Source organism: Odocoileus virginianus, chromosome 32, assembly GCF_023699985.2.
Source record: "Odocoileus virginianus isolate 20LAN1187 ecotype Illinois chromosome 32, Ovbor_1.2, whole genome shotgun sequence".
NCBI lineage: Eukaryota > Metazoa > Chordata > Mammalia > Artiodactyla > Cervidae > Odocoileus > Odocoileus virginianus.
In genome coordinates, this window is record NC_069705.1 from 11193645 (window position 1) to 11216418 (window position 22774).

Below are 22774 nucleotides of genomic sequence, written 5' to 3' on the forward strand. Positions count from 1 at the left end.
AGAGTGTGGGTCCTCCATCTTTTTGTCTCCGCCTTCAGGAGTACCTGGACCTGTCAATGCCCCTGGACCAATACTCCCCCAGTTTCCCTGACACCCGCAGCTCCACCTGCTCCTCCGGAGAGGATTCCGTCTTCTCTCACGAGCCCTTGCCCGAGGAACCCTGCCTGCCCCGACACCCGGCCCAGCTGGCCAACGGCGGACTCAAACGGCGCTGACTGGCCCCCACACCTTGCACCTCTCCCCGGACTCCATCCTCAGCTGTGGCCCCGCCCCTCCTCTGCTGGACTCGCTGCCTCCCCTGTGCTCTGCCGGCCGGCCTCCTTGAGGCCCGCACCCCCGAGCTCCCCTCCTCTCCTCCTCACAGCCTGACACAGAGGAGCAGGAAGGCCGGTCCTTGCTGACGGCTACTACGTGGCCTGCCAAATCTTGGACCAAGACCCCCTCCCTGCCGCCTGGAGGGTCGGGCAGTGGGGGCTGAGCCGCCCTCGAGCACGAGCCGACTGAGTTTTCCTGCATTGGTCTCGCCTGCTCTGCGCCGCCCATGTACCCGTGTTCTGGCGGCAGGTCCTCGGGCTACAGCGGGAGCTGGGTGTGGGGGTGGTCAGCGCTCGGGCCTCCAGAAGGCGACCTCTGCTCCGACGGATAGTGCCAGTGGCTTATTGATTCCGATACTAATTTGCTTTGCTGACCAAATACCTGGTACCCAAGGGTGGGGACACAGAGGCGGGGAGCCGGCGGCGTGGCCCTGGGGCCCAGCCCCAAAGCAGGGGCTCTGTACATAGCTACGAAGAAAACACAAAGTGTATAAATCTGAGTATATATTTACATGTCTTTTTAAAAGGGTCGTTACCAGAGATTTACCCATTGGGTAAGATGCTCCTGGTGGTTGGGAGGCATCAGTTGCTATATATTAAAAACAAAGAAAAAAGAAAAAAAAGGAAAATGTTTTTAAAAAGGTCATATATTTTTTGCTACTTTTGCTGTTTTATTTTTTTAAATTATGTTCTAAACCTATTTTCAGTTTAGGTCCCTCAATAAAAATTGCTGCTGCTTCATTTTTATACGGGCTGTGTGACGCGGGAGAGGAGGTCGGCTGTGAAGGAGCGAGGCTGACGGGCTCTGGGGCTCTGTCCCGAGGTCTCTTCCGCATGGGTCCTGCTCCGAGGCTTCTGGACAGCCCGCCTTCCTCTGCTGGGCTTTGGGAAAGGCAGGGAAAGAAGGCAGGCAGCTGCGTGGTGGGCAGGTAGGGGGCACTGGGCCCAGGGCCAGGCCCCACGGCCCCCTCCACCACACGTTTCCTCAGCGGAAATGTGGAGCTCTCTGGGGTCTGAGAGTCAGACAGGGAGCTGAGGGTCCAGCTGGGAAAAGCCAGGAGTGGGGCTGACGTGATGAAGATGCAGGCCACGGATGGTTTGACCGGGGGCAGCAGGCACTCAGACCCAGGAGGGTGGCTGCACCTCTGTGAGGGTATGGTTCTGCCTGTGCTGCTTTGTCAGCGAGGAGCCCTCACCTAAGACCAGCTTTACACCCAGGGCCCTGGCTTCCGGTTTCTTGTCTCCCAGGCTATTCTGTGTCCATCATGCCTACCCCTCCCCCCAACACCATTCTGAATTCGAGTGATAAGACTACACGTGCTGGAGCTAGCACTTGGCCTCCTCCAGTTCTTCCCATAGGAACTCCACCCCAAACCTCAAAAAAAGGAAGACATTCCGTGACGGTGTGCATTTTGGCTGCTGGGGAATTTTCCTCCTATGCCACCTGCTGGTTATCCCTTTCCCCCCATCAAGTAGGTGCAGGCTCCTTGGGACCTTAGGGCTCACGCAGCCTCCTGCCCCCAAAGCTTGCTCTTCACCGGATCCCTTCTGAGTATAAAAGCAAGTCCAGTTTAGTTTGTGTCCGAAGAATGGGGTTGCTCCTAAAGTTTCCTTTCTGAGCTGTTTCTTGGCCCCTTTTAGTGTTGGCCCCTGTTATAAAGTTCTTTCTTTTGCTGGGTAGCTCTGTGAGTATGTGACTGTCAACATATTCTGATTTGTGTTCACGTTTAAGGAAGGCATACGTTGGTGAAGAACAGTCAGGAAATGAATTTTAGCTCTTAAAACCATTTGTGGGACACCTTGTAGTGGCGCCTTTCCTTGTAAAACACTGATGACAGTTTGGGCCCAGGGGCGTGTGAATGGATGGTTGCTCTTTCACAAAGGGCTTCACATGCCTTCAGCAGAGGCGGTGGGACACAGCTCACTGTTGCCGTAACAGTGAGGTCCTTGATGTTACTACTCTAATCACCCATGAATTTCCCGAGAGACTGAGCTGTCAAATCAAAGATAGTGAAATTGACCTGAGAGAAAATGAAATGGCCATTTTACTTAGATGACCGGATTGGGTCTCCTGAGGAAAGAGATCCAGTTTATCTAATGAAGATGTCATGCTGTCAAGACACTTGAGTCTGTCTGGTTTCCTGAGGGTTAAAAGATGAGGGCCAGAGCATCAATCGATACCACCTTCCCGCCCTTTCTAATTGCCACAGGCCGGGGGTCACCGGTCCCCCGGCACCGCTAATGTACTATATTGATCTCAGGTAAGTAAGATTGAACCACGGCTGAAGGAAATCTATCTCCATGACAATGAAGTCGTTGTCCGCAGCCGCCACTGGGGGGAGCCAGCGGGCCAGAATCCTGGGCAAAAGGAAGGTGTCGATCAGCGTTAAAGTTCCTTAGCCTGACCTTACCTACCGGTGTGCACTGGTGGTGACAAGGAGATCTTTAGGTTTTAACACTATAGAGCATTTACTTGATATCACCGTTGTGACCTGTAATGACTGAAACACAGAATTAGACATGGCACAGGTGCAGGTCTATACATGCCAAGCCACCAACACCTTTCTGTTGAAGCAGAATTCTCAGGGTTGTGAGATGGGCCAAGTCTGACATCACCACCGGGGCTGGGCTTTAGAAAATGCCTAAAATTATACTCGGTGAGATTATTAGCAGCTGGTGCAGCCACAGTAGATGCATTTGTGGGGAAGAGCATAGAGTAGGGCAAGGAGACAGGCTTCCACTCCCTCAGCTGTTAGAAGCCAGATGCGTGGGGACCTGAGTGTTGGGGCAAGTTCTCTCTAGGTTGGCACTTAACAGTATTCAGGGCCATTTATGCTACACTGCCTTCCAGATGTCTGTCCTGGTGCATGGAAATGATAACATTTGCGGCCCGCACCAACTAGAGGTTTAAGTGTCTCTTGTTCCTCCGAGAGGTGGAGTGTCAAGTGTGGTGTTTCAAGCTGACCATATCCATCTCTCCCCAACTGTTGTTTGGTGACCTATTGATAGCTTGAAGATTAGCTGTGTGGGAGTATTTAGATCACAGCTTTGCAAGGCTACAAGTCAGGGCTCCCTCCCAACCACGTCCCAGAGTTGGCTGTTAATTTTTTTTCTTTTGAAACCATGCCACACAGCATGTGGGATCTTAGATCCCAACCGGGGATTGAACCCGAGCTCCCTGGAGTGGAAGCAGAGAGTTCTAACCACTGGATCGTGTGTTAATCATTTACCAGAACACCACTAGTTCAGTCTCAGCAGTGGGCTGCACCTATAACCATCATGGGACCCACCAGTGAAGTAAGCTCTCTGAGCAACTATCAGAAGAAGGGGAAGAGAGGTGTATTGAGGGTCTCAGATGCCTATTTATGAAGCAAACATGGGTGAAGTCCAGCTGAGGTCCGAGGTGACCAAGGCCCCTTTCCCACTCTGCTCATGGGGAAAACCAGAAAGAGCTATAGAGCGGCCCCACAGCACCCACGAGGCACCCAGCTGCAACAGGGTTGCGCAAATGAACGAGCTAATCCCTTTCTCACATGCAAACCCTTGAAATATGAACTAATTAAAATAAACACTCATCATTTTAAAAATGGGAAAATTTACTGTGAATCACCTTCCGAGGCCAATGGCATGGATTTCCTCAGCAGGACAGGACATGGTGAGGCTTGTCCTCCGGTGGAGGAGAGGTTTAGGGAAGGTTTTAAAGTGCATTTCCTTGCTGTCAAGTGCTGATAACATTCCTCTTTTAGATGACCCCAGACAGATTGATTTGAGTTTTCCTTGGTTCCATGGATGCCCATCTAACTGCCTTCAGTCCCACAGCAAGTACAGAAATCTAATTTCTGCAGCTGAAACACCTCTTCCTTTCTAAGTACTCCCCAAGGGAAGAAGGCTGGTGGTCAGCTGCATGGTGATCGATTTATTATTAAGGTTTTTCAGTATGGACAACACTGAAGATAGCCAACATAAATATCTGAACATAATACCTGTTCCTGGGTAGTATTGGGATTGTATCAGACTCTTAACAACCCCTGTGACTAACAAATAGTCTTGTTTGTGAAAGACAAACAGACCAGAAAAACACACACACCCAGCACAAACAAATGGTTCGGTCTTAAGCCCTTAATTATGTTTCCTAGCAAGATGGAGGCTAATGGAAACCATATGTGCTGGAGGAGTGGCGGCCTCCCAGATCCCTGCAGCCTCTGCGGGCCCGAGGGGGGCCGCCAAGTCTCTGATTGCCAGTCTGTTGAACTCCCCAACTTCTTCTCCAAGAAGCTTTTTCTTCTTTAGATCCAGGAAGACCTAACCAGGGACTTACATCCATCCTGTCTCCAAAGGTACTTTGTTTCCAGGGCACTGTTCCTACTGATGTGTGTGTGCTCAGTGTGAAAAAGTACAGGCACCGAGAGTGTGAGAGTGGCTGCGCAACGCTCGCAATGACTGGCTTTGAAGTTTCCCTAGTTCCTAGCCGGGTTACCGAGCTAGAGGAGACAAGGTGTCTTAAGGCATCAGGCTGATTCCTTTGTGCAAAAAAATTTCCTCTCTTAAAAGAACGTGAAGTTGCTCAAAAACAATATGGCAGGTGGGCCTTACGCAGGGTCCTGTGGGATGACCTAATGCTCCAGAGAACATGGGCTTTGCAGTTAAGTAGTCTTCCAAGTGATCCGTCAGTGGTCTTGCCACTGACATCATCTGAACGGTTACAAGGCCTCAAAAGACCACCCTGAGGACTAAATGACTGATCTTCTATCTCAGGGATGTCCTTCACGGATGCCACTGCTGAGGGCAGCAAGCCAGAGAGAGTGAGCGCCATCCTCCATGAGTCCTTATGCTCCATTCGAGCTAGCCTTGCTGTTCTGGGTTGTCTTTTCTGATTTTGCCTGGAGTATTGGGGTACAAAAACATAAGGACTTTAGGGACTGGTCACAGTGAGAAAGAAGACATGCAGACAAGGCCTTGGGTGAAACACTCTGGGTGCTCAGCGGCCCCCTCTTTGGTCCTCGAGAGCCAGCAGAGCCACTCCACAGCTCAGCTCGCCTGTGACCCCCTACTGTTCACTGCCTCCTGCTTTCTGCTCTCACTCCCAAAGGGGAAAAGTGGATAGATAAGTAATTTCTAATTTACATGCACTTCTCCTAAGGTTTTTAAATTGCTTTCCTGCTAGTATTTCCTGACATCTGAAGCCTGTGTGAAATACACAACATATGGGAACTATTTCCATCTGGCGCAACAGAAAATAAGAATCTGCCTATATTGTAATTAGCTTCTAGACTTAACATGTTTAGTTCTGAACCACGATTGCATTTGTTGATATATATATTTGCTTTTGGATCACTGAATTTAAAAAAAAAATGTAGTGGTTATAAGATGACTGAAGTTCAGCCTACAGTTTCCTGTTTGGAGGACACAGAGAGAGGGTGTGGTGTTTTGCAACTATTATAATTCTAGATTCTCACTGCCCCTAAAAGCAACTTGAGGAAAAGAGTTTCCTTTGTACATCTTCTTTAGCAGAAGTGATGGATTCTTTAGGTAATGAAATAGACTTTGATGGTGGTGTGAGTGAAGATGTAACTGACGGCAGCTGTATCCATTCTTCATCCTTAAACATCAGAGCTGAGTTGGGTTACTGACTTAAGACACAAGGTGTCCTGGAGCTACAGTCACACTGCCATGACTACCAGATCCTTGAAACAACTACTGAATGTCTGCCACAGGATTCAACAGGCAAAATGTGGAACCTAAATGCATACAGCCAGATGCCGAACTTTCTTAGATCAAGCAGTACCCAAAAGTAAGTCCTTATTAAAGGACACCAGTGAAATTAACTTCTTGATTTTTTCATGTAATCAAAAGTGTCTCACCTGAGTTCCCTTCAGTTGAGGTGCTAAACCAGCCATGTTCTCTTTAGATTCAGGGGGAGTGGGTGATCCCAGGGGAATATCTGTCTTTGGAGCCTAGGGAGAGAGATGTTTTATAAAAATTAAGCTGTCTGCTCCTCCTGAAACTCAGAAGCACTTCTACCTTAGTACTTTTCAGCACAATTTGCTTTCCTGACTTCCTTTCTGGGTGAAATAGGCAGTATATGTCCCTGAAATAGCAACTTAGTATTACCTTTTAACTTTTAAGCACTCTAGATATAAAAGTTACACTCTAATCAGATTCTGATATTTAAAACCCTTTGTTATTAAGAAGCTACTTATTTGCCATTCTGATCCTGTTCTCACTCTCAAAAAAAAAAAAAAAGAAATCACAAAAGTTGCCATTTCTCACTTAGGCATCAGTTTCTGCTGGCATTGATACAACTTAGTCAAAACTGACATCTTTGGTGTCATTTTTGGTGGCTAGTAATAAATGATTTATTCAAAAGAAAGGTGTTAATTAACTGAAGTTCCTGCAATACCTGAAGATGGAGGGAGGGAGTGGTATTTTAGAAGAGCTAGCTAACCTGTCTTCAACAATTATATTAATTACATTTGAATAGTAAATCACTGCTCTTTGGAAGTAATTTCTTCATGTACTTTGGAGGGAAAAGGGCTATATATATCCAAAACTACAGTATATTCAGTTTCATGTCTGTCAGTTCTCTACTAAACCTAGCATGTTACTTGTTTTTGTACATATGAAGAACAGAAGTTTAAAAGCATGTATTAAAAACAACAACAATAACAATAAAATGCCTAGGAGCCTGTCCTTTTGTCCCTAATTCCCAGGTAGTTTTTCTTAATAGTACGTTTTTTTTTACCTTTTTTTGGGGGGGGGGGGCAAGGGGGCCGAGGGTGGCGCTGTGAAGCAACTGGGATCTTCCATTCCTTGACCAGGGATAGAACCCAGGCCCCTGCATTGGAAGGCCAGAGCCTTAACCACTGGACGACCAAGGAAGTCCAATTCCCAGGTATTTCTTAACAATTCCAGAAAGCAACATCGGGATCAAGAGTTTATAACCTTCTAGAATCATTCTGAAACTCAAATTTAGCTCTGAGACATTTTGCTACTCTAAGACTTCCTTGCTACTGAGAGCAGTCTAAGAATGACAACTCTCAAAGAAAGAGTACGAACACAGGAGCCTGTTAGAACATGGTCTATGCTCCAGACTTTATCTCCTAAGTCTCCCTAGAATGCTTCTGGATCAAGCCCAAATCCAGATCGGTTTCTGAAAATTTGTAAAAGGAAAGCAAGATGGTGTTTCCTGAAGAACATTTTTCATGTTGGACTTCATGTTTTCCTTGGCTTGCCCAAGGAATCGATAGCATAACCAAGATTCCAAATGACTGGTCCTCACTCCCGAGCGTTTGGTTCCATCCACCAGCCACAAGTGCAACCTCTTCTCTCATGGGCCCTCCTTCTCACACATGCAGCTTCCGAGTCAGACATGAAGCCACAAAGCAGGGAAGTGAGAGGCCCCCTCTGATGGACCCAGAGCAAGATGCTCTAGTGATTGGGCCAGTCCTGGGTTCTTCAGAACACCAGGAGAACAAAAGCCACTGAGTTAAAGGCAATCACAAATAATTAAGGAAATGGGCTGAAGGGAGACAAAGGAATTGTTTATTTTCTAGACTAGCCATTCACCACTTAAATATTAATAGGAATCTGGGCAAATGAGACAGACAGGAAAGAACAGGAACTATTCCATCTCAAAGGAGAAAGAATGGTGAAGACAAAAAAAAAAAAAAACCTCTAAGAAGACTAGATACTTAGAAAGAATAAAGCCAGACTCCTAATAAGAAATCAAATAAGACTCCTAAACACAGTAAACAGCTCAAAAGCTACAGGTGGTTTGAGTGATTTTCATTTTTTAAAGGAATTTTTAAAAGATCTTAAAGCCACTGGGGCCAAATTCCAAAAGATAAGCCAAAAGAGAGGCCTACTCTGTGAAAGGAGGCGGGTTTGCGAGCGGCCCGGCCATGGGGCCCGGGTTCCCACTGAGCCAGGACTCACCTCCCCACTGAGCGGTATCTCAATGGGCTTCGGCTTCACATCTATCAGGTAGAAGGTCCGGGACAGCAGCAAAAGAGAAGGCGGGACATTCTCCTTCAGGTGGAGGTCCTGCCACTGGAGAACGGGAGAGGGATGAAGCATGACAATCACAGACCGTTTGACGTGACCCCCCGCCCCCTGCATCTCCTCTTCTCTGGTCTCACAGCCCCCCATGCGCACGCTGAGTACTAAAGCAAGGACAGGGGCATGTCTCCTGGCTGCTGCATCCCTGCTTGGGCCCTACAGCCCCTCACAGTCAGAGAGGGAGGTTCAATTAACCTCTTACACCAACCGTGGATCAAAGGAGGTATCTTCAGTATAAAGTAGATAAATGTAAAAGATTACATCAACCTCATTCATAACTAAAGAAATTAACATTAGAATGAGATATAATTTTTCAAGCTCCAAATTGGCCAAATTTTGGATAGGGGTATGTGTGTGCATTAGTCACTCAGTCACGTGAGTCTTTCTGACCCCCATGGACTATCGCCCACCGGCTCTTCTGTCCATGGAGTTCTCCAGGCAAGAATACTGGAGTGGGTTGCCATTCCCTCCTCCAGGGGATCTTCCCCCACCAGGGATCGAACCTGGTTCTCCTTCACTGCAGGCAGATTCTTTACCTACTGAACCACCAGGGAAGACCATAGATAGATAGATAGACAGATGCACACAAGACAAAATTCAAAAGCTAAATTATTCTATTCTCTAGCTACCCTATTTCCCTCCCTGGAAGCAACCACTGCTACCAGTTCCTGATACAATCTTACAGCGATATCCTATGCGTATACAAATATACATTTAGGGACTTCCCAGCACCAGTGTTTCCACTGCAGGGGACATGGGTTCCATCCCTGGTCAGGGGAACTGGGATCCCACATCCCTGAGGCATGGCCAAAACAAAACAAAACCTCAGTGGTAGCCACAACACTTGAGCCAATAAAATATTAACAACAAAACCAAATACGCACTTATATGTTTATCTTTACACTAAGGGTGATATATACACACTTGTCGTTTGCTTTCTTTCACTGAAGTATCTTGGAAATTGATTTGTACCAATAGATGTAGAGCTGCCTTCTTTTTATTTATTTATTTATTTGCCTCACCATACAGTGTGCTGGATACAGAATCCTAGTTTCCTGACCAGGGATCAAACTCACGCCCCCTTCACGCCCCTTCAATGGAAGCACAGTCTTAACCACTGGACCGCCAGGGAGGTCCCAGAACTGCCTTCTTTTAAATGTCTGTAAAGGATTCTATTGATGGAAATGCCATAATTTATTCGATTATTGTACTAATGAACTTTAGGCTGTTTTCAGTCTTTTGCTATCATAAATGGTACTGCAATGGATAATCTTTTAGGTATGTCATTTTGCACATGTGCAAATTCCTAGCACTGAAATTTCTAGGTCCAAGTAAATGCATTTTTAAATTTTGGAAGCTGTTGCCAAACCTCCATGCAGGGTTTTACCAGCACTCCATGAGTGCCCCTCTGTCCTTACACCCTCCCCAACACAGGGCGTCACCCACCTCTGACCTTTCCCAAGGTAACAAGTGCATATGGAATCTCATAGTTTTAACTTTATTTTTTTCTTTGAAGCTAAGACATTTTGTAAGTTTATCATTTTTAGCTTTTCTTTTCTATGAGATGTCAGCCATATCCTAACACAGGATTTTGGGAACAGTAATCCATAGCATTGAAGATTGTATGGTTGGCTTAGTTTTCTCACTCCCTTGAAGGGGGATTGTAAAACAACACATCCCTCCAACAAAACAATTTGACAGGATGAAGTCACTTAATACCCTACATGCAGGAAATAAACGATGTTTAAACACTCCCTAGAACATGCTCCCCTTCCAGTCAGAGCAGGTCCGACATGGAAGAGGAAATCGCTACCTGATGTTGTTCAAAGCCATAACAATGGGTCCTAGCCCTAAATAATTTGTGCATACTCCATAGCACTTTCTTTTTTTTTTTTTCCAGCCGTGCCAGACCTATAGTTGCAGAATGCAGGCTCTCAGTTGAGGCATGGCGGCCCTTATCCGCGGCATGCATGATCTTTAGTTGAGGCATGCAGGCTCTTAGTTGAGGCATGGCGGCCCTTATCCTCAGCATGCAGGCTCGTTAGTTGAGGCATGTGGGCTCTTAGTTGCAGCATGTGGGATCTAGTTCCCTGACCAGGGATTGAACCTGGGCCCCCTGCACGGGGAGTGTGGAGCCTTAACCACTGGGCCACCAGGGAAGTCCTTCCACAGCACCTTTTACAGAACTGGGAATGAGGATTGTAATAGGAGTTACTACTTTGTTTTAAAGCACTTAAAACAGTTTAAACGCTCCGTTAAAATCCACTGTCTGGGAGAGAGCACGTTATCAGAGGGGAGTCTGCTACAAAGCTAACACTTGACCCTGGTGTGGGGCATGAACTGGGAAAGCAGCCCCAGAAGGCGTAGGCCTTCAAGGGGATTCACCCGGATGACAGGCCCGCTATCAGAGCTTCAGTTCAGAACCCTCATGATACCCAGAGGAGGTGGCGCATTGGAGGGTGGTCCCAAGACTTCTGTCCCTTGTGTACCTAAGCCTTCTCCCAGTTACTCAATTAAACATTAAACTCTGTGCTCCCATGAAGGGATTCTGCAGATGTAATTCAAGTCTCAAGTAGGTTGACCTTAAAATACGAAGATGACCCAGGTAGGTCTTGCCTAATCACATGAGGCCTTAAATCCGGAGCTAGGGGTTGGGTGAGAAGTTCAGTGCAGATGGAGAGGCTGGAGGGGCTGAGAGTGGCCTGGGGCTAGGAGCCAGTGAAGAAACAGGGCCCGCACTCCCACAGCTGCAAGAGTTGAATTCAGCCAACAAACTGCATGAGCTTGGAAGTGGAATCTCCCCCATGGCCTCCAGAAAGGAAAACAGCCTGCACTTCTGACCTGCAGGACCCGGAGCTGATCAGCGGGTGTTACTTTGAGCGGCTAAGTTTGTGGTAGTGTGTTAGCAGCCATAGACAACTAACAGAGTAGCGTGGTGTAGTCAAAAATAAAGCCAGCTTCTCCAGTGGCCCACGGCTCTGTTAAAGAAGGCCAATTAGGTAAGATGGCAAGGCAGAAATTGAAAAACAAGGCCTGAAAATGGGAAGGGGGGGCTTCCCAGATGGTTCTAGTGGTAAAGAACCCTGCCTGCCAATGCAGGAGACATAAGAGACACAGGTTCAGTCACTGGGTGAGGAAGATCCCCTGGAGGGCATGGCAACCCATTCCAGTATGCTTGCTGGAGAATTCTATGGACAGAGGAGCCTGGAGGGCTACAGTCCATAGGGTTGCAAAAAGTCAGACATGCCTGAAGCAACTGAGCAGACACGCCAACGGGATGGGAGAGAGTTCAACAGGGCCCAGGAAAGCAGCCACTTGCCTCTGTGAGCTGCTGTCTCAGCTGCCCCTCAGTGAGACCCAGTGACAGCATCCCTCTGGCCCTGCAGGCGGCTTGGAGCTCCGACACACTCAGGGCATTCACCCCTTCCTTGGCAATTACCTGGGGGAAAAGAAAAAAAACCCAGAAGGAATGGCATCAGGTCCTTTGGTTCCAGTTTTGCCTAATCCTTCAATTCCCACAAGTCAGGGGAAAGGCAGAATCAGCTAGCTTTCCCACTCTGTCCCCTGCACTGCCTGCCACAAAGGCCAGGCACTCAATAAAGCCAGGTGACCACGAGGTGCAGTGGTGGAGGTGAAGGGAATCCTGCCAGCGGGTGTGAATAATATCAGAAATTTACAGAACTCCACCGCCTGACCCCGAGGTGTTTCTCCCTCTTGCATTGCCTTGCGCCTGGTTGTGACAGCTCCACTCCACTTCCCTTTAGTGGTGACTTTAAGACTCATTAGAAAAGCATTCCATCTGAAAAGCTTTCAATGTACATTTGTTGCACGTCCCAGCAGTGTTCCTCCCCCACCCCCCAACCCCCTAAGAACAGCCCCAACTCCCTGGGCCTCAAAACTCCCTCAATAAATAACTTAACACAGTTTCTATTTGGTATGACCCCAAGCTATGGGACTTCTGGGACCAGGATTGTTTATTCCACAGTTTTGAAAGCAACCACTGAAATCTAAATGGGGCCAACGGGATCCTGCCTTCTCAGTTCTGGGAATCCTGCTCCCTCAGGCAGAATGCTTTTAAAGTGGCTGATTCAGATTCAAGAAACATTCTTTCCACTTTTTAAGGACACTAACGAGTAGTTACAGTCCAATGGTGCCCTTACTCCAGAAGATGTTGGGGTCCTGCCTTCCCTCCATCCTTGGCCACCCCTTCTTACCAGGGCTGCTCACCAAGATCCAAGCGAAGGAAGCACAGGGCAAGTGTGGGGGGTGGCGGGGGAGGGGAGGGTGTTGAGCACGGTCCTTGGCAGTGTGATCTGTTCCCTGGGATCTACTGAGTTGCTGTTCCTTTCCCATGGGTCCTAACTGGTTTTGATTAGCCCCAGCTAAGACATCCAAGCTACTCACTGCTTACAAGATCTTCTCAAGAGGCCAACAGGCAACCTCGAAAGTGAGTCATCAAGGTTCAGGTTGCTCAGACCACTCATTCTGCCAGAACCAGCCTTCAGGCAGACCTGACAGAAGGCAGTGCACTTTGTCACAGAACCACCCTAAGACAGTCCCCAAGGCCTGGCTAATTCCCTCCAGCTGTAGCTCAGCTCTTACCTCATCATCTGCTTTTATAGACTTCAGCCTCATCAGTAGCTGGAAGCGAAGCAGATTGTTGGTTCCAAAGGACTGCAGTTCCAGCAGTTTGCAAAGGGCCACCAGCTGAGGTCGGTTGAGGTGCTCCAGGGTCAGCTGATCCTCAAAGAGTTTGGAAAATTGAACTATCTCCTTGATGCTGGGCTTGTGGCCTGTCTGGACCTAGGCAGTGGGACACAGGGACTAATAAAAACCTGCTTCCTGCTTAAAGAATCTTCCCTGTAGACCATGTGAAAGATGCCAAAGCACTTATGGATTCTATCTTAGGTCTGGAAGTGGGGGCTGAGTTACAAAGAGGAGTTTAAAAAAAAGAATCTGTCGGAAGTCAGCCTAAATCAACTGAACAATCAGGAGAAGTTCAAAAGTTTGAGTTTCATTGTACTGTTTTTCTAAGTAGTTATTAACATCTTCAAAGCATTGATGGCTTTAAGATAGGTTTTCTGCAAACTCCCATAAATTTTTGAAATACTGTATTTCTGTAACTGAGATATTTGCAAATTCAGAGATCAGGAACAATCTGGAAGCTCCGTGATGACACGAAGTTGTCTGGTTTTATATAAAAGACTGACACCTGTTTGACGTAGGAGGAGAACTGGGTTGAGGAGTCCCCCAGCTGGGCCCTGTTCCTCTTTGCCATTTCTGTAATCGTTTCTTGAAGGAATTTCGCTAGTTCCAACTTTGCAGCCATTTTCTTTCTCTGTTTTTCTTCCTTCATGATGGAAGAGGAAAGTTAGAATTAATCCTTCATGATTACAACTTGGTAGATAAAGATGAGAGAAACATGATTGTGGTGTTGTTGCTTGCCATCTCTACTTCATGAATGAATATTCTCATTAGACCTAATTCAAGGAGTTTTGTGAAAACCAGAGAAAATTAAAAAGTAGCCTCGATTTGCAGCTTGTCTCCTTAATCTTACCTTTCTCACTAATGCAATCATCATAAATATTGGATGGGTTCAAAATAGTGCCCTCAGGGGAAGCCTTTGTCACTATCTCTTAACCTGGTGCAAACCATCTAGGTCATTGGTCAAGAGGACCCCTGGTCTGAGGGATCTGATTTTCCTTGGCCACAAACCAAACTAGGAAATTAAGCTAATGAAGTTTACAGGTTAAGAAGAAAACAAACACAATTAATTACAAGATAATGAAGTGCTATAACAGATATAAACAAAGCATTACGTAGAAGAGAATTAAATGCATACTCTTAAGACAATACGTTAACCACTAATTCTAAATCCTTGTTCACCATCAGAGATATAGTGTGGTAGTATTTTCAAAATAACCATGATCAGGTAGATACAGAGGAACAGGAATAAATGTGTTTTATATACATATATATATATATATTACATATATATATTACATATATATTACATATATATATTACATATGTATATTACACATATATATTACATATATATATATTACATATATATATATATTCCCCCCATTAAGTTGCCCAAAAATTCTAATGACAAGCAAATCATAGCAATCATTGATTTTTTTTTTTTTAGAAATATCTTAGAAGAATCAGCCCCCTAGAATCACACAATGGCAATACCATCATTAAAACCCATGCAGCCATCAATTTCATTCATCTGTTTATTGAACATCCACCCTGTGCTAGGTGCTAGGGTAAACTGGGCAAAAGCAGGTAAGAATTCCTGCCCTCAGGAAACTTCTAGTCTAATGGGAGAGACAAACATTGTCAATTAATACTAAACTGGTAATTCCACTGCTGCTGCTGCTAAGTCATTTCAGTCATGCCGGACTCTGTGTGACCCCATAGACAGCAGCCCACCAGGCTCCTCTGTCCATGGGACTCCCCAGACAAGAATACTGGAGTGGGTTGCCATTTCCTTCTCCAGGTAATTCCACAAATTAATCTAAAAGTATATCAGGCAAGTACCATGAAAGAGAAGTGCATGGTGCTGGGACCTTGTGTAAGCAGAAAGCTAGGTACTCATGTTTACTCTCTCGCTCTCTCCCTCTGATCACCAAACAAAGCAAAGGAGAAAGTAGTTTCTAATACTGTGGCCATGATATGTATGTGCATATGTTCAGGAAACATGCAATGTTGAGGAAAGAGGAACACTTAGATAAATTACTACCTCATCCCCGACCTCTTTCTGCATTCACTAACACATTCCCTGGGGACTTCCCCCGCAGGTCTGTGGTTAAGATGCTGCACTTCCACTGTAGAGGGTAAAGGTTCAATCCCTGGTCAGGGAACTAAGATCTCTCATGCCACATGGTGCAGCCAAAACCAAAACCAAACAAAACAACCCCACCGCATACACATTCCTTGGAATCCCATGGTATTAATCCTAGACCCTGACTACTTTAAATGTAAGTAAACTCATTCCAAACCCCTGCCAGGCAGTCAAATGTTGCGATTTGATTCTACTCTTTAAATCTGTCTCAAACCTATCTTCAAGGTTTTGCTCCTGATGAAACTTTTATGATTCAGGTTTTGTCCTCCGTCTCTCTCTCATGCTACTGTAATAACATTCCAGCTGATTCTTATTCTTATTCCACCCTTTTAATCCTTTCTGCCAGCAAACTGTTTTCCTAAAATATAGCTCTAATCATGATTGATTAGATAATTTAGATTGATCTAAAATATAGATCAATTTTTTTTCTCGTCCCCTGCTTTGCATTCACCTTCCATCAATCACCACAGTCAAAGTCTAAATTCCTGAGGGTGGCAGATACTTTCCAACCTGAGCCCAGGACAGTATGTGAGTCTCATCTGCTCCCATGGATCCCCTGGTATTTCCTGCTCCAACTACAGAGGACCAGTCGGTGGTCTTTGATTATGTCATACGCTTTTATACTGTTAGGGCATCTTAAACGCTAGTCCTTCTATCCAGAATGCCTTTCAAACAGTGTGGTAAAATTCTACTATTCTGTAATCTCAAGTCCATGGTCACTGCGACAGGGAAACATTTCTCAGTCTGATTTTAAAATTGCCTTCATTGTTCTTTCACGGTGCGGGATCCACACCTTCATCCGTCTGTCTGGCAGAGGGGCCTAGATGGAGAGGATGAAGGGGCTGCCTTGGTTGGCCAGCCCTTCACCTTCACAGTGGCCATCAGAGGAGGGGGAGGACACCCTCTGCTTGGGAGCTACTCATAGGCACGCAAGGGTCTGGTCATCTAGTCACAGTTAACTTTTGTGTGGTCAAAAAATAAATTTTAAAAATAATTTTAAAAATTTTATAGGGGAAATAGGAGCGGGGGTCAGGAGGTAGCTGGAGATCCTCTCTACCTTCTGCTCAATTTTTCTGTAGACCTAAAAACTGCTCTTAAAAAGATAAAACTCTATTAATTCTTTTAAAAGCTTTCAAAATCCTCATACCTTTTTGGATTCACTTTCAAAAGTTGATGGCAACATCTCTGGGAAAAGTTTCAGAAACACTGGCAATAAGAATTCCATGAAGGGGACAATGATGAACACCATGAATGGAACCAGGCGGAAGAAATCAGCACAGGTTCTCAGCAGCTAAAGAATTAAAGGCATATGCAAATATCCATTATTTCTGGCCATGCCAAAAACAAAAGTCTGCCTCAGTTCTGAAAGCATTAAAAACCCAAGGCAGCTATTTATAAAATGGAAAGGCCGGATTTTCCTCTGTACCTTAGCTCAGAGGTAATGTTTATGGGATATCTTCAAGGAAATCTATGACAATCAAAACATATTATTGGCTTCTCTGCACTTTCATCTAAGTCAATACTTTAATAACATGGTATCTATTAAAATTGTTTTTTCAAATGCATACACGTAATACATTAACAGCAGTTTCTACTCCAGATGCACATATCAAACTTGAAGCCTCTCAACTCCTTGGAGAAATTAGAAAACACAATTATAAGCATTCCATGGGCAACTCTACACATATTTTAAGAGCCCATCTACAGGTGTACAGCAAGTCAGTTGCAGATAAGTCAGAAACTCTGGTTCTCACCGTGAATTACTATTCCTACTCTGGGACTTTTTCAGAGGGATTTTTTAAAAGTTGGTTGACCAAGAGTTCGTTTCAATTTTACATTTTCTTTCTCAAATATGACTCTTGCCTACCCTTCTTCTCTCTCGTCTGGTCAGCACCTGTCCATGCAACAGCCTCCAAACCATCCTGGCAGCAACTTTTGTGTCAATCCAGAGCAAATAGAATCCATTGTAATAATATTTCAGTTCATCCATAATTATTTGTCTATAAGATCGCTTTCCTTCCTTAATCTTCATGCCTGCTTCTTTCATGGGCTGAGGGCTTGGCACCTGAGGCTTCTTTGCTGTTTGCTCCTGCTGATGTTTATTGGGGACATCCTGCAACCAGCAAGTCGATGTGTGCAGCTCTTGGAAGATTTTGGCTCGTAAATGAAGTACTTTATTGCCTGACTGACTTGGATAGGAGTACTTTCTGCTTCCATAGTTCTTCATATAGGTTTTGTTTAAATGGGAATCTGGCAAGTGAAGAAATGCAAATGATGGGGAGTAAGAAGAACTGGTAGGCTGGACAAAATGGCTAGGGAATCTGGAATAAAGACCAACAGCCTCTGAGTCAAGCACATACTATTACAGAATGAAAGAGTAAAGAAATAAATATTTTATCTGGTAGAAATAAAACAATCATTTTTAAGCTTGCATTTTTCAAAGCTGATCATGTTCATGAATGAATGACATACAACTTTTTAGTCCAACTGAATAACAGTATGCTTTGTGGGTGAATGATACACTCTATGAGAAATATCAATAAGTTATTTCCTAAAGATAACTGTTGTGTTACAAGCTAGAAACTCTGTGACTATTCATTTAAAAAGCAAACATTTTTCCATCTGGGGTTATGTCTGAAAGTTTTGTCTCTATTATCATTAAGCAGGTGGAACACTTGTGTTTTCAGCTACTCTACTGATGACAGAAATAGTGTTTGAATGAAACATTTCATGGTCCCTGTGGGGACTAACCAATCACATAATACTGCTTTGTCTATGCAGTGCCCAGGGACTCCTTCAAATAAGAAGGACTTACAGCTGAAATGTCCTTCACCTAAGACTCCTAAGGAATGTTGGGAATAAGAATTAGAATTAGGCTCCCCAGCCAGGGATCTCTACATTCCAGTTTTGCAACAACTCACAATCTTCAGCTAAACTGACACATCAGATTGTTTGAAAATAAAAATAAGACCCAGCTAGGTAAAAGAAAGTTTCTGGCAAAGAGATTTCTTTTGGCATAGAAATGGCTTTTTCCATTCCTTCAGACTATTTTTGCCAAGATAAAGCACTTTTTGAATGGCCAAAAGGGAAAATGTACAATGTATTTGGCACACAGTAAGGTCTCAGTGAATACTCTTTGGAATAAGTAAGTGATAACAGGCCTTACTGGGGCAGGTATAAGCCCTAGGATTGGCTTGCTTGCCAGCCATTTTACTCCTTTTTACATCTAAGGGCTGCATGTAACATTCATCAGTTACAGGGGTGTCACTCTAAAGTCATTACATTTTCTATCTTACCTGTTCCACACTTTTACAAAATTACTCAGCTTGAGTTCTAAAGCATATAGAAAATCTAGGGTAAGTTTAAATACATTAAAATGCCTGGTTCCTAAAAGCCAACACAATTAAAACCAAGAAAGCTTTAATTGTGTACTGAGTCTATCCTTTTACATGTATCTTTCCATCTAGAAAAATAAGGTTCATATAAATAGTGGAGAGAGGAGGGAATCCCAAGGCTTACCTTGTCCGGGCAATAGCTAAGACTGTTTTATAACTGTAGAAGGCCATATTTATATTTCTCTCAATGAGTCGACATAGGGACCTGGGCAGAAGGAGTAAGTAAACAATTCAGTACCTGAAAAACATATCAGTTATTCAGATACCAGGATTTAAGTGTTATAAACTACTTCAAGTGTAGAAAATTTGCATATTCTATTCAAAGCATAAAGTCTCCCTCAAGTTCATTTCCAATTTCACTCTTCATTTACACCAATCAGGAGTAATATTTTCTTAGCCCTAGATTTGAGAATGGTACTTTTAGATCCCCACATATAGAAACGATCTCTAATACAATGATGTTCATATGATGATATGGTCTTCAAAGACATTCTGATTTCTGGTAAATAGTAGTTAGTAATTTACTTGAATGGTTGCCAAGTGTCTAAGAAACTGATTGAGACACACTTATTTGTAGCCTAAAATTACAAGTAGACAATAAATTTTCTGCACTTGTTTTCAATTAGGTTTTCTCCTTACTTGGCCAAGCTGCTGCCAAGCCTTTAAAGACTGAAAATACTCATCAGTGAAAATATGCAAGGTACGTACTAATAATTCAGAAGTGGAGGAAGCCTATTTTCCTATGCTAAGGATTCTCTAAAGAGCCCAAGTTAAAGTCGCTCAGTCGTGTCTCTTTGCCGTGTCTCTATACAGTCAATGAAATTCTCCAGGCCAGAATACTGGAGTGGGTAACCTTTCCGTTCTCCAGGGGATATTCCCAACCCAGGGAACGAACCCAGGTCTCCAGCCTTGTAGGCGGATTCCTTACCAGTTGAGCCACAAAGGAAACCCAAACTGAGCTTTAAACCTTTAAATAAGCTTTGCCAAAATTTTTGACCACCCTACGGGCACTTTTCAGCCATAGGCAGCAAGAGAATTGGTTTCTCACACTGTCAACTGTTTTCCTGCAGCTGGGAAAGGAGTTCCAGTCCCTCCTGGTCGGAAACCTCAACCATAGAGCTGACGTCTTGAACAAGAATTCATATGATACTCCAGAGCATCTGGACCCAGACCAAGGGCATGTCGTCTCCTGTTGGAGGGGGACAGTTAATCTGCTCTGAGCAACCACTTCCCAGGAGGGCGGGGCCGAGGCCGAGGCGGGGAGGGTCGGGGTCGGGGCCTAGGCCGGGGGGGGTGGGGCCGGCGGCGAGCCCCGCCTGCGCTTCCGCACCGCCCCTCCAGCTCTCCCGGGCCCCAGGCTCCCCGGGTTACCTTTGCCTCTGATTCTCGGTGACACGGAGGCAAAAGGCGCCCTCGGCTTCCCCAGCAGATGGCTTTTGTGCGCCTTGTGCGTTGGTGGGCTGTGTTTGCTGTGGTAGGGTCTGGGGGAGGGGTCTTTGTTTTTTTGGAAAGGGGATGGTGCAGGCAGTGGGACCACGAGCTTTGGCGGTCCGAGTTTATGGAAGGAAGGCGAGGAGCATCGTGGCGCAGGGTGCTGAAAAGAAATGAGGAAATGAAGCACAGAAGGAGCGGGGGATGGAGGCTGAGCTCAAAATTTGAGGCGCGGGTAGGGGACCGAGGTCAGGGGCTGAGGAGAGAGTGGGGTGGGGCCTGGAAGATGGGGAATCTGGGCGCCGATGGGAGGAGCAGGATACGGAGGGGAGCGGGCTCCGGAGGAAAACAGGCGGGCGCGGTCCACCGAGTAACAGCCTGAGGACTTGGCCCGCCCGCCCCTACCTCCTCCGGCCGGCTCCCGGAACGGCTGCCTCAGTCCTCCAGTACCTTCCCAATGCCCCTCCTCCCCCGGCTCCCCCAGCTAGAAGGGCCAGAAGCCAAGTCTCTATGGCTCCACCTCTTTCCTCCGCCATCACGTCACTGTGAGTGACGACACCACCCGCCAGTCAGCTCGCAGATTCTGGGGCGCGAGGGCGTCCTTCGCGGTGGCCGCCTAGGAGGCAGCCAAGTCCGGTTCCCACCGGCGAAACGACTCGTCTACGGGGTTTTGTTCAAGGAGTTGTCTGTGCTGGGAGGCTCAACCCTGCCTGACCGTCTTCTGTAGGCTGTGGATTCACATCCGTCCGCCCCCTCCCCCCCAAAACGCTTTCTTGAAGACTAGATGGAAGAAGCTCTTACTCTACCAGTAGCGTAATTTGCCTGATAGTCGCCATGGTAACCATCAGGGAGTCACCAATTACATCACTTTGATGTCTCCCCTTCCACCTTCCAACTCCGCAACTGCGGGCGGGGAAAAATAGCAGGGAGAGGGAATGGCAGAAAGGGCGGGAATGGTGAGGAAAACATTCCTCTCCTATCTCTAGGGTCAAAAACTGGAATATTGTGAAATCTGCATATGGAAATATGAACTCCACTAAAGAAAACTGCTTTATTAATGTTCTCCTAGCAGACGTTGTTTATGTTCAATATTGTAGAAATCTCAATATTTAAAATGTGTATTATAGTAGTTGTGCGGTTACATTAGCACTGCAGGTTTGGGGGCACTTCAGTTCCTAGGCTGGGGAACTGAGTCATTTTTGGAACGTGAAAGATGTAAAAATGTTCCCTCTCCCCAGTTATCTCTACCCATCCATTTAATCTGACTCTAGAAGGAAAACACAATTTTGGTGGCTCTCTTTTGACTAACACCAGACAGGAAGGCATCGCTTCCACACGAACGCTTCTCTTAGCATGTGACTGACCACAAACTTTATTCATCTGGGCTGCGCATTTGTAAGAATAAAAGCTGATGGGTATAAAATTTCATTCTTTAAAAAAAAAAAATGAAGGCAGCTTTTAATCCACAAAGCTTTTTTTTTTTTTATTTTTGCTAATAACCAAATAGATAACTATGTTAAATGGGCAAAATTTTTCGGTGTGGCCACTAGAGGGCCCATTGTGCATGTCTGATAGCCAACTTTCCACATAAAGGCTTCCCTTCATGGTCTCTGTTTTCTAGAATTAAAATCTATAAAGCTTTGGTTTCTGTACCTTTCTTTCCCTGAAAATTCCCAATGGTAAATTTTGAACTCTAAAAGGCTAGGTAGGTACACTTTTCACATTAATTTCATAAATTAATCACTGCATTATCATGCACATGTACTTTTCTGGAAAAGATCATAAAAGATGCAAAAATATTCCTCTCAGTTCCCTGGGAGACATTTTATACCGGGAAATTATTCTTATTCATGCATTGTATTCATTTACAACCAGGCACAGTGAAAATCATTAAGTATTCATAAACCAAACGAGCTATACCAAACCCAGTATTTGAAAGATGAGCTAGACTTTCTACCATGGCCATATGTCAGCAATCCCATTTTAAAAAGGGAACGGTTAAGAATCTTCCTTATTGAAATCCATTGGTTCAAAGCAGTGTCTGCCTTCTGTTACCAGACCCGGTGGGTTTTTTGTTTTTTTTTTTTACTTTCAGGATAAGTTATTTATCATGTAATGAGCTTCTTAATATAATCTTCAGAAGAGAAAAACAATTTTTTTTCTCCCTAACCTTGGCCCTGAGAATTGTAAATTGCTTTCTTTAATGAGCTATTTGCTCACTTTCTATGAAGAAGAGAAAGCATGTTCTGAACCTCATGTTAGATGCTAAAAATAGAAATTATTATTTTTAATAGTTATTTCTCTAAATATGGCTCCAGACCAAATATTATTGACAATATATATCTTATGCAGGAAAAGACTCTGCATTTACTTCACATAAATTTAAACTCTTACAGCACAGCTTTAGAAGCAGATTAAAATAAAATCCCTGGGAATAATTTTCCACATTCTCCTCAAGGGGACAATCCAAGTGTCAGGCCAAGGAAACGGCTTATCAACAAAGCAAGAAAGATACAGGAAGATGGAAAAGAAGATGGAGGTAGAAAGGATCTTAGGAAAGAAAAAAAAAAAAAAAAGACCAATTTAACCTCTCTTTCCAGGAGGTAGAATCAAACATTTGAAATAAGTTCACAAATCCCCTTTGGAGATTTGTGTTCTAAAAAGACATTTAAAACAAAGAAAAATGTGCTTTTATTGATTCCTTTAACTTCTGGTATCACAAG

General features: G+C 45.0%; 2 protein-coding genes across 23 annotated transcripts in view; one reads left to right on the forward strand and one right to left on the reverse strand.

Moving 5' to 3' along the window:
* The window catches only part of FGFR1 (fibroblast growth factor receptor 1), a 50238-nt gene extending 49183 nt beyond the window's left edge, over window positions 1-1055 (forward strand). For all 9 annotated transcript variants that reach the window (XM_020876328.2, XM_020876329.2, XM_020876323.2 and 6 more), the window contains one exon: window positions 39-1055. In XM_020876328.2, coding sequence (XP_020731987.1) covers window positions 39-215 — 177 coding nt within the window. In that variant the 3' untranslated portion in view covers window positions 216-1055. The remainder of the gene's footprint in view (window positions 1-38) is intronic.
* LETM2 (leucine zipper and EF-hand containing transmembrane protein 2) lies at window positions 806-20865 on the reverse strand. 14 transcript variants are annotated; one of them, XM_020876337.2, is made up of 13 exons: window positions 20572-20865; window positions 19992-20214; window positions 19669-19809; window positions 18745-18825; window positions 17093-17546; window positions 16373-16516; window positions 13585-13722; window positions 12975-13175; window positions 11692-11811; window positions 8250-8363; window positions 6176-6268; window positions 2730-2815; window positions 806-1196 (listed from the first exon to the last, which is right to left on the reverse strand). In XM_020876337.2, the coding sequence occupies exons 4-13, from the start codon at window positions 18789-18791 to the stop codon at window positions 986-988; spliced, it is 1608 nt and encodes a 535-aa protein (XP_020731996.2). In that variant the 5' UTR covers window positions 18792-18825; window positions 19669-19809; window positions 19992-20214; window positions 20572-20865; the 3' UTR covers window positions 806-985. The 14 variants fall into 14 exon arrangements, with proteins under 14 accessions (XP_020731996.2, XP_020731993.2, XP_020731995.2 ...); XM_020876334.2 differs by lacking the exon at window positions 20572-20865 and adding an exon at window positions 20457-20564; XM_020876336.2 differs by lacking the exon at window positions 20572-20865 and adding an exon at window positions 20457-20564 and having other exon boundaries at window positions 18745-18858.
* Between the last annotated feature and the right edge of the window lie 1909 nt (window positions 20866-22774).

Bases quoted from the DNA above. Each gene is read 5' to 3' on its own strand.
- LETM2 (XM_020876337.2), bottom strand. From the start codon at position 18,791: ATGGCCTTCTACAGTTATAAAACAGTCTTAGCTATTGCCCGGACAAG. The intron at 2,816-6,175 runs GTGAGACACTTT...TCTGTGTTTCAG, and splicing joins CTCAACTGAAGGGAACTCAG to TCATTACAGGTCACAACGGT. The intron at 1,197-2,729 runs GTAGGTAAGGTC...CCTTTCCCAAAG, and splicing joins GTCACCACCAGTGCACACCG to CCCAGCAGAGGAAGGCGGGC.